Raw genomic sequence first — 12,901 nt, forward strand, 5'->3', positions numbered from 1 at the left:
GCAAATGGGAATATTTCCAGAAGGGGGGGCCACGTCGGCGGTGGGCCCACTCAGACTCTGCCTAGTCGGTGTGGTCGGTCGAAACGGCAGCCATAAAGACAAAATATGCTTCCTTTATATAAAAAACACGCCCCTCCTCAATGACAAAATGCCACGTGTCATACTTCGCCTATTCCCCGTCCCATTCATCCTTGCCCACCTAACGTCCCCCACCGATCCGACGGCGGAGATTAGAGTCGCCATTACGAAAGTCGACTTGGACGGTCCAACAGAAATAAAATTGGGCGGTGCTTAACGTGGAAATCCTGGTATATTTTGCTCTACATTTTTTCCCGTCTTTACAACTCCTTTGCTCAGTAGACTCTGCTTCTAAGGCGTCCATTGTTCCTTCTTCTTCCATCGCCGATTGCTGATCGTCGATCGGCTTTCCGGTTGGGTGTAACCAATAGGAGATTGACAGTTACCTGAAAGAACGGTATCTTCCACCAAAACAAAAAGCGTTTATTTCGGTTCGCTCTTCTCTGCCACTGCAACGCAATCTCCATTTCCTCAGGGGACATTAATCGCAGGTAAATGATCAGACATCGCCTTTTCTCTCGATCATATTCCTCGGCTATTATAAATTTGAATTCGATTTGTATTCATTAATTGTTTGCCGATTCGTTGGCTTGCTGAGCGATTCGATGCTTTGCGATCGCGACCGATGTTTCTATGCCTGTCTGCAGTTTTCTGGCATTCGAAAATCTTTCTAATCTGATCAAATTATTTCAAATTGAATCTGTATTTTATCGATTGCGGAAGTAAACGCCTTTAAATAGAGGATCTTGGAGATTGAATCCTTCTATGTAGACAAGTTTATCTTCAAGATCATTAGTCGGAGGTATTATATGGCTAATCAAACTGCTTTTTATTGCAGCGATGTATTTTACGGACTGGATATTTATTTCTTCCATTGTATGGTTCGATTCTATTTGATGTATGATTGTTTTTTTGGTTGTGTATGGTTCGATTTCATTTTATGCATCATAAGAACTGGATAGTCATTTCCTCAATATAAAATACAGTATTCCATATTTGACATCGTGGAGGCTACTTTTTGGTTGATTTTTTCAGGCCTACAAGTATCAACTAATATATTGGGAAACCAATTCATTCATTTTAGGACATCGCATGCCTTTGATCCTTGATAAAATCCTCAGTGCGAAAATTACTTATAATTTGTTGCCAACTGGTTATAAGTTTTAAATCTTGGTTTGAACCTAATAAATTGTGCTAGAGTAGTTCTAGTTCTTGTCTCTGAACATGTCCGGCGAATTAAAATAGGTTTAATATTAGAAATCTGTTTTTCGAATGTAGAGCTTTTTAGTCGTGTTTAGTTCGATTGCGTATGTTTTTAAACTATTGTTTCGGTGAGCTTGATTTTCTACGAGACCTTATGCTATGTGGTTTTCTTTTTATTCGGGTCATCCCATTCCTCGAGGAGTCTTCCTGGGTCCTAATTGTCATGAAAACTTGTTTCGCCCGGTTGCAGTGTGAAATCCCGGTGGCTTCCTAGTCCGGTCATTTTGTGTTTGATCATCCGTGCCCGCCTCCGCTAGTTTAATGATGGAGTGTAACTTTGGGCAAGGGGTTGGAAACAAAGCTTGAATTGTACGCAATTGCTCTGTTTGTTCATTATCGACCAGTGTCATCATCCGTGCCCGCCTCCGCTAATATAATGATGGAGTGTAATTTCGAGCAAGTACCGATTGATGTATTTAATTCTAACCATGCGCTTTCTATTTTATAATATTGGGTTGGAATCAGAAATTGAATTGCACGCAATTACTATATTGGTTTTTTCGGATCAGTTTGACGTCGTTTAAAATTTCAAGCGACAGGATTCCTCTTTTAATCTTCCTTAATGTGGTTGAGCAAGTTGCGAATTAAAATCTTTGTAAACTTGTAGTTAGCTCTCATTAGTATAAATAGAATTCTTTAAAGAGACCCATATAAGTTTCTTCAAGTTCTGTAGAATTAATTTCCAGCAGACATTGCCGGGTTATTTGAGCCTGTTCGGGGAGAAACTGCTCTGTTGCAATTAATCAACTCTTATGTGTGACTGAAACCTCCTGTATAATACTAAATCATGTAATTACTGACAGTTTTTCAAGAGAAATACAGTTCAGGATATACGGAAGTGAATATGAAAGCAGCAGACAACGTTTTAATAAAGTTTTACTGAATAACATGTTTAATGGAAAAAGTTTAACCGAGATTTCAATATGATACTCGTATTGGAGGGCATGATTTCAATTAAGATTTCCTTACATTTTCTTTTCAGCCGGAATAAAAAGTCTTGCAAATTCTCTATCCCAGACCTCTCCAATATGTTCAGCTTGGGTTTTCTTTATAAAACAGGACATCTCATTCTTCCTTTGCGTGTGAGATTACATTGCTTAAATCTCATTATTGTTTTCAAAAAATTTCGTGCTTTTGGGCACGTACTTTTGTTCTATAATCAAGGTTTTGCGATGGTTGACAATAGTACTCTGGAAATGCTAATTTTTAATGAAATATTGGTATATTCAACTAACATACGATTTTTTTTTCCCAAAGGCTATACGTTTGAGGAGGTTGATAGAGATCAAATAGAATCATTATAAAATGGATGAAGTTGGAAAGCAGTCAGAGAATGTACAGATCGATGAAGGCACCTCCACTTCTATGGTAAGTCTTAGTGTCAATAAAATTATGAAGTAATGTAGGTTTGTGAGAGCGCAGCTAAATTAGGAACAATCTAGTTTTTCGAATCTTCGATAATCAGTATATGTGCATTTTTGTGTAAGGGTTATTTCATCTCGATTTAAAACTTTATTGTAGAAATCTTTTTTATTCAAGCTGATAGTCTTTCTCATTTGCATCGTATATATAGTTTGGACTCAGACTGCTGCAATATATTGATAATGGTAGTATTGTTGCAATTGCTTGATTTTATGTTTTCTGGTATCAGAGTAATGAACAGAGAGATGACGCATTGTCGTTGCTGAATGGGGATTTCCAGATAGTCGACGAGCCTACAAACATTGAGGAGAAACTTGAGCTTGCTGAGAAAAAAATTGGAAGTCTAGAAAATGAATTGAACCAGGCAAAGGAAAGTACACTTCTGCACGAAAAGGAGAAAGAAATGGCTGCCATAGTAGAAGAAAAGTTAACCAAAGCAGAAAATGAAATAGAAGGTTTTCGAGCAGAGCGAGAGAGATTGAAGGCTCTTGAACTAGATGTCGCAAGACTCACCTCTGAGCTCAATGGTTCAGAGTCTAAGGTTACACAACTCAAGGATGATATAGGAATAATAGAGGAAAAACTACGAGCAGCAAATCGAGATTCTGTTACACAAAAAAGAGAGGAAGAAGCATTGAAAGAACAGCTTGCCGCTGCTGAATTGAAGGTAAAAGAAGTAGAAGAAAAATTCACCTTGCAAACTGAACTTCTTCAAGGAGAGATGGAATCTAGGGTACATAAGGAGGATGAGTTGAACAGTGCAAGGGCTGCAATGCATAAATTTGATGCAGAGTTAGCACAATCTACAGAGAAGATAGCGAGTTTAGAGGCCCAGTTGAAGTCTTCGATGGATAAGGCTGAGGAATATGAAGAGCTGATCCGGCAGCATGAACAGCATGCTTCAAGGGCTTTAGAAAAGTCTATGGAATTCGAAAACCTATCTGCATTATCTGAGTCCAGGGCTAAGGAAAAGGAAGAGCTTTTGGCTTCTCTGCAAGATGAGATCCAGGGCCTTCATGAAAAAATTCTGTTGAAAGAACAAATAGCGGATGATCTGAAGGAAACAGAATCAAAGTTGACATCGGTTCAGAAAGAACTGAGAGATTCCCAAGAACAAGCTTTAGAATTGAAGGAAAAATTGATATCTGCAGAAGGTATTATTGAAGAATTTAAGAACAGTCTGACTGGGCATCAAGTTACCGAAGTTCAACTGAAGGAAGATATTTCTGCTCTGGAGAAATTGTGTGCAAGCTTTGAAGAAAGCCTTAAAGGTAAAATGGTTGAAATCAATGAATTGAATAATAAGCTGCAAGAAGTAGTAGAAGCCAACCAATTGGTTGAGGTGAATTTGAAACGGGAAGAGCTTAAGTCATCAGATTATCTAGAGGATTTGGAAAGCACAAGAGTGAGATGTCAAGATCTTGAATCTACTATTGCTCAACTTAATGGGAAAATATCCGAACTTGAGGAATCCTGTGTTAATTTCAAGGACCAAGTCAAGGTTTCTGAAGATAAGATCAGTACTTTGGAAGCTTCAGTTGATCAATCTTCAGTGAGAAATGAAGAGATGGAGCAGAAGTTGAAGTCGCTTGAAGAAGTTCTTTCAGAACATGAAGCACATGCAACTAACTCCAGGCAAAGAAGTGGGGAGCTCGAAGACTTAATTGCTGTTTTCCGTGATAAAGCAGAGGATAATGCAAAGAAGGTGACAGAATTGGAGTCATTACTGGAGGCTGCTAAGCAAGTGAACTGTGATCTTGAAAAACAGCTGAAGTTGGCAGAAATAAGATTCACGGAAACTGAAACTGAGGCAAGACAGTCTTCTGAAAAATTGAGGGAAGATATTTCAGCCCTGGAGGAACTTTGTTCAAGTTCTGAAGAAAGCCTTAAACTCAAAACGGTTGAAATTGATGAATTGAATAATAAGCTGCAAGAAGTACTAGAAGCCAACCATTCGCTTGAGGATAACCTGAAACAGGAGGAGCTTAAGTCATCAGATTTTCTTGCTAATTTAGAGAACACAAGAGTGAAATGTGGAGACCTTGAAGCTTCAGTGGCCCAACATAATGAGAAAATATCTCAGCTTGAGGAATCATGTGTCAATTTCCAGAATCAGGTCAAGATCTCTGAAGATAAGATCAACGCTTTGGAAGCTTCACTTGATGAATCTTCAGCAAGGAATGCAGAGATGGAGCAGAAGCTGAAGTCCCTCGAAGAAGTCCTCTCAGAACATGAAACAAATGCAAATAACTCCAGGCAAAGAAGTGTTGAGCTTGAAGATTTAATTTCTGTTTCACGAGATAAGGCAGAGGATAATGCAAAGAAGGTGATAGAATTGGAGTCGTTATTGGAGACTGCTAAGCAAGAGAAATGTGATCTTGAAAAACAGCTGAAGTTGGCAGAAGCAAGGTTAATGGAGACTGAAACAGAAGCAAAACAGTTCTCCGAGCAGGTATCTGAATTGAGAGGGAAGATGGAGGACTCGTTAGCAAGGATTGAGGAGCTTGAAGGTATGCAAGTGAATTCAAGGGAGAAGGAACAAGCACTAGAGGAAAGCATGAGTTCAGCAAACCAAGAAGTAGCCAGCAGGGAAGATGCAGTAAATGAATTAACTGGAAAGCTAGTGGAGGCCGAGAACCAAATTGAGATTTTGCAACTTAACTGCAAGGAAGCACTAGACAAATTGGAAACACTTGAGATAGATCTGAAGAGTGCCATTGAAAGAGAAAGTGAACTTAAAGCTTTGCTGAAGGACTCTGATGAACAATTGGCACAGAAAACTGAAGCTTTTCAGCTTAGCTTTAAGGAAGCCCAAGATAAAATTGTTTCTTTTAAATTAGATCTAGATAATCATTCTCTCAGGGAAGTTGAACTTCGTGAGCAGCTTGAAGTTACTTTAGAACAGTTAAAAGAAGAAAAAAATATTGCCCAACAAGCAGTAGATCGTTGTGAGGAACTTGAACGATCATTAAAGGATTTCAAAGAAAATGCAGAGCAACAGAGTCATGAACTTAGGGAACAGCTGAATTTAGCAGAAGGAAGATGTAGGGAGGCTGAAGCCAATGCCAAACAATTTTCCGAGAAAGCAAATGAACTAAAAGTGAAATTTGAGGATTCTTTGGCAAGAGTTTTGGAGCTTGAGACGATATTGGAAAATTCAAGTCTAAGGGAAAAGGAACTGGAGGAAAGCTTAAATGGAGCAAAAGAAAATATTGGCCGCTTTGAAGATATATCAAAAAAGTCAACTAAAAGGCATCTTGAACTTGAGAACCTCGTAACAGCTCTGGAAAATAATAATAGTGACGCACAGGCCAAATTATGTGCACTTCAGGAAGATTTGCAGAATGCTCTTATGAGAGAAACTGAACTTCAGGCCAAGCTGAAGAATGCTGGGGAACAATTAATTGAGAAGGAGAATGTCTCAAAAGAATTATCAGGTAAGTGTACAGAGATGGAACAGCTTCTTCAATCTGAAACCCTGGACAAAGAAACAAAGTTGCAAGAAGCAAATGACAAGCATATGCATGCAGATGCCCAAGTACAAATCTTGATAGAGAAAATAAATTCTCTTGAAGGCCAACTGAAAGATTCTGAAGATCAAGCATTGTTGAAATTGGAAGCCACAAAAGAAGAGCTTACCAAACAGCTCTCGTCTGCTGAAGAGAGGCTGAAACAATCAGAACTAGAAAGTGAAGTATTGGCTGAAAAAGATTCAAAGCTAAATGAGGAGTTGATTTGTCTCCAGAGCAAGGTGAGTGAGTTGCAAACCGATTATCATCAAGTTCAAAATGAGAATGAGCAACTTGCCAAGCAGGTGACCTCTTATTCGAATAGCCTAAGCGATTTGACTTCACAGTTAGCTAAAGAGAGACAGCAACATGAGTCGCAGGTATATTTTGTCATTGGAGAACCACCTTTTTGTTTTCTGAGCCTTTACTTTGTTCTTTTCTCTGTAAGTTATAAAGGTAGTCAAATTCTAAGGTTGACTGTTTATGAGATCATCTGTGTATTTTGCAGATTTCCTCTGTAATGGAAGAAAATAATGAGCTTATAGTGAAGTATTCTAGAATGAAAAATGAATTTGATACTTTAGAGTCTCAGAAAGAAAGTGAATTTAAGAAAGCAACAGAAAGGGAGCTCGCATTTACTACTGATATGGATGATCTTAAGGGTAAACTGAGTCAGTCTACCATTTTGCAAGTTCAAGTGGAGAAACTTGAGCAGAAGTTGCATTTGGCTGAATTAAAGTTGCAAGAGGAGGTAACTCTCCATGGTCTTATTTCTTGCGTGTGTGGTTAGGATAGATGGATTTATACAATCTAATATCTCGTGTATATTTTGGACATTTCTGTTCAACAAAATGAGAATTTAATACTTTGACTTTATTATACTTTTGGAGAGTTGTCTTTTCCTGATAATAAACTATTGCATACATATTTTGTAGAATGAGAATATACTAAAACATTCTGCCGAAAGAGAGGCTACATTCAAAGTAGAGTTAGAGGCTATGCATGGTAAACTGTGCCAAATTCCTACTTTACAAGCACAAGTAGCAGAGCTTGAAGACAAGTTGCGGCTAGCTGATTTGCAGTTACAAGAACAGGTTACTATTGATCCTCAAATGTTTACACTCATTTTTGTTTTCTAATGGTTCATTCAAATCCATACCTATTCCTATATACAACTATCTATCATTTTGTTTATTGTTGGACAATTCTTTCTTTCAACTACATGTTTAGGCATGGCTTCTCATTTTTCCTTGCTTCGCCGCACTATTACACTTATGATTCATGAATAGTTTAGGATTTGAAAATTTTGATACTGGTATGTCGTGGCTAGATATTTTGCAAATGAGTTTATGTTATATTGTGCATTTCATCTTAGTTTTGACAAATTAACCATGCCAATTGACCATTCACAGACTTCAAGCGGATTGAAGCTAGAAGAAGAAAGAGAAACGGCCCTGAAAGCTGAGATAGAGGATCTCAAGGCTAAACTGAATGCAGCTGATAAAAACAAAAAACAACTAGCAGATTTTGAACAGCAGTTGCAGGAGAAGGAAAGCAAATTGCAGGATCAGGTATTTTTTCCCTTTCTCCTCGTGTTTCTATCTGAGAGCATAATGAATTTTTTTAATCTTGGAAGAGGATCAGAGTAATGGTTTTCAGTTGTTACTAGATTTATTTTTTCCTAAAAAAAATAATATTTTCCCACAATTGAGGAATACCGTGATTGGTTTAACTCTGAATATTTCCCATGTCATCAATTTAAGTCTTAAATATCAGAGAAACTGCATTGGTTACATTTCAAGTAATTGCATGTTGATTGCAATCGATTCTCTCTTTGTTCTCTCATTCGATGAGTTTGTATGGGTTTGAGATTATCCTTGTTTGGGCTGGGATTCACAACCTTGTCTGTGTAAGCATTGAAAGTCTACAGATATGCACACTGTTTTTGTATACTCTTCCTAGTTATCGGGAAACTCGTAACCACAATCTTTATGTTTTGAAATGCATAAAAGAAAACGCTTACTCATAGGAGAAATTTCAGCTTAAGGTCGTCAGAATCAGCTCTGTGCCTGTTGCTTCAATTCCTTACCACCAATTGCATCTTTTGTATAGGCACCACTCGTTGTTCTCCATGAAATGAATTGGTTGAGGCACTTGCCAAACAACTCAATGTATTGCCTTTACTCCTACACCGTTTGTATATCTTGAATGGAGCAGCAGCAAACTCAATATTAACAAAACTCCTTATGCTTTGACGGATGCTTGTGTACTGTTTCAAAGATTCTAGTGGGCTCCAATAGATTAAAAAGGCATGAGGAATTTTAAATTTTAATCCAACAGTTCACATGTCATCATCTGTGTCTTCCTATCTAGTAGAGTTGAGAGAATGACAATAAATATCTTGAGTTTGGCTTCACAACTGCCACTTTTGTTTGCTGGAGAGCTTGTAGTCTTTCTAACAAAAAAGATTTTGTTCATTTTGTGCAATCATTATGCCATTCTTGTGCTTCCACATCTTATATGCATGTTTAGCAGAGCTTCCACATTTATTCTGTTCTGGCTCAGGCTTGAGAGATGATTGGAAATGTTGTAGAACCTGGATTTACAGCCACCATTTACATTTTCTTGAAAGTTTCTAAAACCTTTTTAACAAATCGATTGTGTATATGCTGTCATGGTGTGCCATGAGATGGCATCTTCTCTAAGACGAACATTCCACATGCTATTTAATTGGATTCACATTTAACATGTTTGCTTACTAGCCCATTTTCAACCATATCATCAAATAAAATTATGCCTTCCTTTAAGATTTGATGAATGCCCATGCATTGATGAAAACTTCCACTTTTGCACAGACAGGAAGGATGCTAGAGGTCACAGAGTTTTGCTTGAAAACTGCAAATTGCATTCGCTTGAAAATTTCTAAAGCCTTCTCAACAAATTCATTTTGTATTGTATTTTGCACTTATGAGCACACCCTGAGACCACATTTCTTTAAGGTGGTCCATCTAATAGTTGCATGTTTTGTATATGCCTCCACAACATATATGACCAGGGCACTTCCTAGTATAATACTGATTAAAATCTCCACAGTTATGCTTTGATGGATGTCAAAAAATCTGTTCCATTAATATTCCTGTTCTCATTGGTAGAGAAGATGCTTTTAAAGGTTGGGAAACTTGGTTTTAAACCTTCCATGCATTTGCTTGAAAGTATTGGAATTTTTTTCAGAAAAACCATCACAAACAAATCCTGTAAGTGTTATGTTCAAAGAGATTACATCTATTAAAGATATTCAGATTTTCACAGTCCATGATTCTGTGCTGCAACATTTCTGGGTTAGATTGTGTAGAATTTTTTGCATCAATGTTTTGGATCACACTCCATGATCTATTATCATTGAGATCCCATCTCTTTGAGGATTCTTATTTGAATAGTTCAGATACCATTATGCTTGCGCATGTTTCTGTTTCTGTTTTTTGAGTACAAATCTGCCAGGTTAGATTTTGTTGGATATTCATTCATGGGTTCAGACCTTCCTTATTTGCTCTTTTCTATTCTGCATGCATGTCTTCTAACCTTCTTGTAAGTTTTACTTCTGAAACTAGTTATAATGAATGGTTCATAAGGCACAACACTTGGTGAAGATTTTGCAAATGGGTTTACAAGCAGAGTGGGTTTAACCATGGAGGGAACTCCATAGTTAAGCATGTTCAAGGTGGAGTAGTAACTGTAATGGGTGAACTCCCGGGAAGTCCCGTTACTTCACCTCTGTGAGCATCACCGAGATCCAATGAGTGCTAAGTGTTCCATTTATTCTCATGAGCGATGGATTCATGTATGAATCACTACTCATGATATATGGGTCAATGAGTTTGACTCAAAAACTATACAGTTAAATCCTGATAGCAATATCACAACTACTATCTTGATTTACTATCAGGTCTTAGGAGATAGTACTTATTCTTATAGTAGTTATAATAACTGCTATCAAGTCTCTGTCGGTGCTCAATGCAATTCATAACCTCACAAGTAGCTTGTAACTTTCCTTCATCGACATTTTAGTGGAGTTAATAACTACAATCTGAGTACTGGGAATACTATCATTCCTTTGATCATCAGTATTTTTAGTGACTATTAACTTCTTTGAAAGTGCCAATTAATATTAAAGTTGACTTCATCAATAGCTCATGCAAAATTAATAACTACTACAAAATTTAGTGATATGATTTTGATAATTAACCTTCATTTCTCATCAGCACCTTTTAAGTTTTATTTAAAGCCTTAGTCGACATTTGGAGTAGACTTCAAAATTGAAATTGAATTGTTTGTTTGATTATTAACTAACAAAGAACAACCGATTGCTCTTATTCTCCCTTGTCATTAACATTTAGATTGAGGTCATCAATTTTTTTGAAATTGTGGATGTTCAACTCTTTCTCATGAAACTTTGTCAGTGAGTTAGTAATACTATTATAATGAAAAACCATGATTTAAATTCCCTCTCAAGTAAAATCTACGCTTAAATTGTTCTCCTGTATCTGTTCACAAAAATTTGAAGTTTTAATATCTTATAGACTGGGATTCTTGTGCTGGGAACTTGGCACATTAGGTGAAACATTTCAAGATTTAGTTGTTTTAATGATTTTTTGCATTTTGTGACCACTTATGAGGGTTTTTGTTTGAAACAATGGTAGTTCTGCTTTGAGACAGCAAGATAATTAGAATATGCAGATGATTAGGGACATCTTTGACTAGGGAGTTCTCAGTTTGAGGATTTCGATATTTTCTTAAAATTTATAACAAGTCCAAAAAAGGGATTAAAACACTGATATCAACAAAACATGTAGATTTCCCTATATCACTTGCCATCACAGAAAGGAGAAAATATTGTCTGAGACCCCCCACCAAAATAGAGCCATTCTACAGCATCAATTTCCTTCTCAGTAGCAGGAAGTGATGGAGCCATCCATAATCTTCATCAGTTTTTGTATCTACTGATATAATTGTTGAACTCCTATTTTAAATAGAAATCTCTTTGATTTCTTCATTGAATGTTGATTGACCTCACCAATCAAGGGCAGGGGGATGCACGCCGAACAAAATTTACATCTGTTTTCCTTTTGTTAGTTTGTTAGTTTATTCATATTGTGTTTGATGTCATCCTTCTGTTGAAATTTCATGGCTATAGGTAGCTTTTTTGCCATGCAATCTAATTGGCTACTGAGAATAGTTTATGTCCTGTTTGTGCAATATCTTGTAGATTGAAAACTCCAAGAAATATTCGGAAAAAATGATTCAAGCAGCAAAAGAGATACAATCTTTGAAAGATCGTCTTGCTAAGTCTTCCCAGGTAAACAACTCACAATGCCTATTTTTTATAACGGAGGATAAATTCTTGAAAGTTTTTTGTAACTAGAGGAATATGTGGTAAGAGACATTTTTTCTTATGACACCTTTTCACACTTTATATGTGTACAGAAGCACAATTATTGGCCTTCTCTTAATCTCTTCATAGAGATGTTTGAGATCACTAATATATGTCCAGTAAATATAGCATTGCAAACGTATGTTTTGTTGAAGGCTGGATGGTCTTAGATGGTTCTGACTTTCTGAGATTTGGGTTTTGAGAAATTGCAGAAAAAAGGCATGCAGGAAAGTACAAGGGATATTGGCACTGACCTTTTGGTACATGCCGAGAAGAAGGGTAGAACTAAAAGCAAATCTGTAGTTCAGTCTGTTCCTGCTGCTTCAACTAGTACAATTGGCAAATCTACCGAGCCTTTCAACTTAAGCATAAAGTTTGTTGTAGTAATAGCGGTGATCGCAGTGTTGTTTGGTTTGATAATTGGAAAGCGGTCTTAGCTTTTTTTTTGGTTTATGATTGCTTTCATCGAGAGTTCTGTAATATACTGTAAAACTACAATGTAGCCAGTGTTTTAAAGGCAGCATTAGTGAGAAAAAGTGCATCTTAGAATAGGAAAATAGGCTCTATGCAGCATTCATTTTGTTAGAGATTTTGGAATTTAGGATTGGATTGGTAGTTTTGAGGGTCACCACAAGCTTGTAATGTATGCGATGTTTCGGTTGGCATAGCATGCCTGTCAAAGGATAAATTATGCAAAATTATGAAATTTACCTATATATAAAATTTACTTTTGCTTTTACATTTGTCATCATAACTTTGGCTGTAAATTTGCTAGAATGGTTAAGAACCTAAATACTGCACTGAACAGACTGTCTCCTCCTGAGAGGCAATTTGCTAGAATTGGCCTTCATAAATTGTGTAATCCGGATCACCCTTATGTTCATCTCTTCAAGTAAACTCTGTTTGGGTAATGCAAAATATGTTTTAAATTTGTGTAAGTGCTAGCTTCTTCAGGAAATGGGGATGGTGCGGCCTTCATCAGACTGCCAATTAACCGGCATATCGAAGCTACATCTGCAGAAGCCAGAAAACTCTGAATACTAATAGCAGTCAGCGAGCGAAAAAGAAAATTGAGTAAAGCACACAAAAGATTAATATTATCCCTCAAAAGAGGATTAAAACTAACGAAGAGAAAAATCCTTTGGAAATCCGAATGAGCTTTGTACTTTAAAAGACCTGGTTTAACGAAAAACTTTGCTGC

The 12,901-nt window shown here is 37.0% G+C and overlaps 1 protein-coding gene across 3 annotated transcripts; it reads left to right on the forward strand.

Annotated features, from left to right (window-relative positions):
• Positions 1-340: 340 nt before the first annotated feature.
• LOC149578383 (uncharacterized) lies at positions 341-12,439 on the forward strand. Of its 3 annotated transcripts, none has more exons than XM_089828683.1 (8): positions 341-569; positions 2,599-2,709; positions 2,993-6,652; positions 6,781-7,023; positions 7,208-7,366; positions 7,685-7,843; positions 11,536-11,625; positions 11,913-12,439. In XM_089828683.1, exons 2-8 carry the CDS (start codon positions 2,647-2,649, stop codon positions 12,135-12,137), a joined length of 4,599 nt encoding a protein of 1,532 aa, XP_089684809.1. In that variant the 5' UTR covers positions 341-569; positions 2,599-2,646; the 3' UTR covers positions 12,138-12,439. The 3 variants fall into 3 exon arrangements, with proteins under 3 accessions (XP_089684809.1, XP_089684827.1, XP_089684818.1); XM_089828701.1 differs by having other exon boundaries at positions 3,044-6,652; XM_089828692.1 differs by having other exon boundaries at positions 537-880.
• The last annotated feature ends 462 nt before the right edge of the window (positions 12,440-12,901 follow it).

The sequence above is a fragment of the Cupressus sempervirens genome, chromosome 1 (assembly GCF_028749045.1).
Source record: "Cupressus sempervirens isolate cs-2001-9-10 chromosome 1, ASM2874904v1, whole genome shotgun sequence".
NCBI classification, from domain to species: domain Eukaryota; kingdom Viridiplantae; phylum Streptophyta; class Pinopsida; order Cupressales; family Cupressaceae; genus Cupressus; species Cupressus sempervirens.

Bases quoted from the DNA above. Each gene is read 5' to 3' on its own strand.
- LOC149578383 (XM_089828683.1), top strand. From the start codon at position 2,647: ATGGATGAAGTTGGAAAGCAGTCAGAGAATGTACAGATCGATGAAGGC. The intron at 7,024-7,207 runs GTAACTCTCCAT...CATATTTTGTAG, and splicing joins AATTAAAGTTGCAAGAGGAG to AATGAGAATATACTAAAACA. The intron at 7,844-11,535 runs GTATTTTTTCCC...AATATCTTGTAG, and splicing joins AAAGCAAATTGCAGGATCAG to ATTGAAAACTCCAAGAAATA.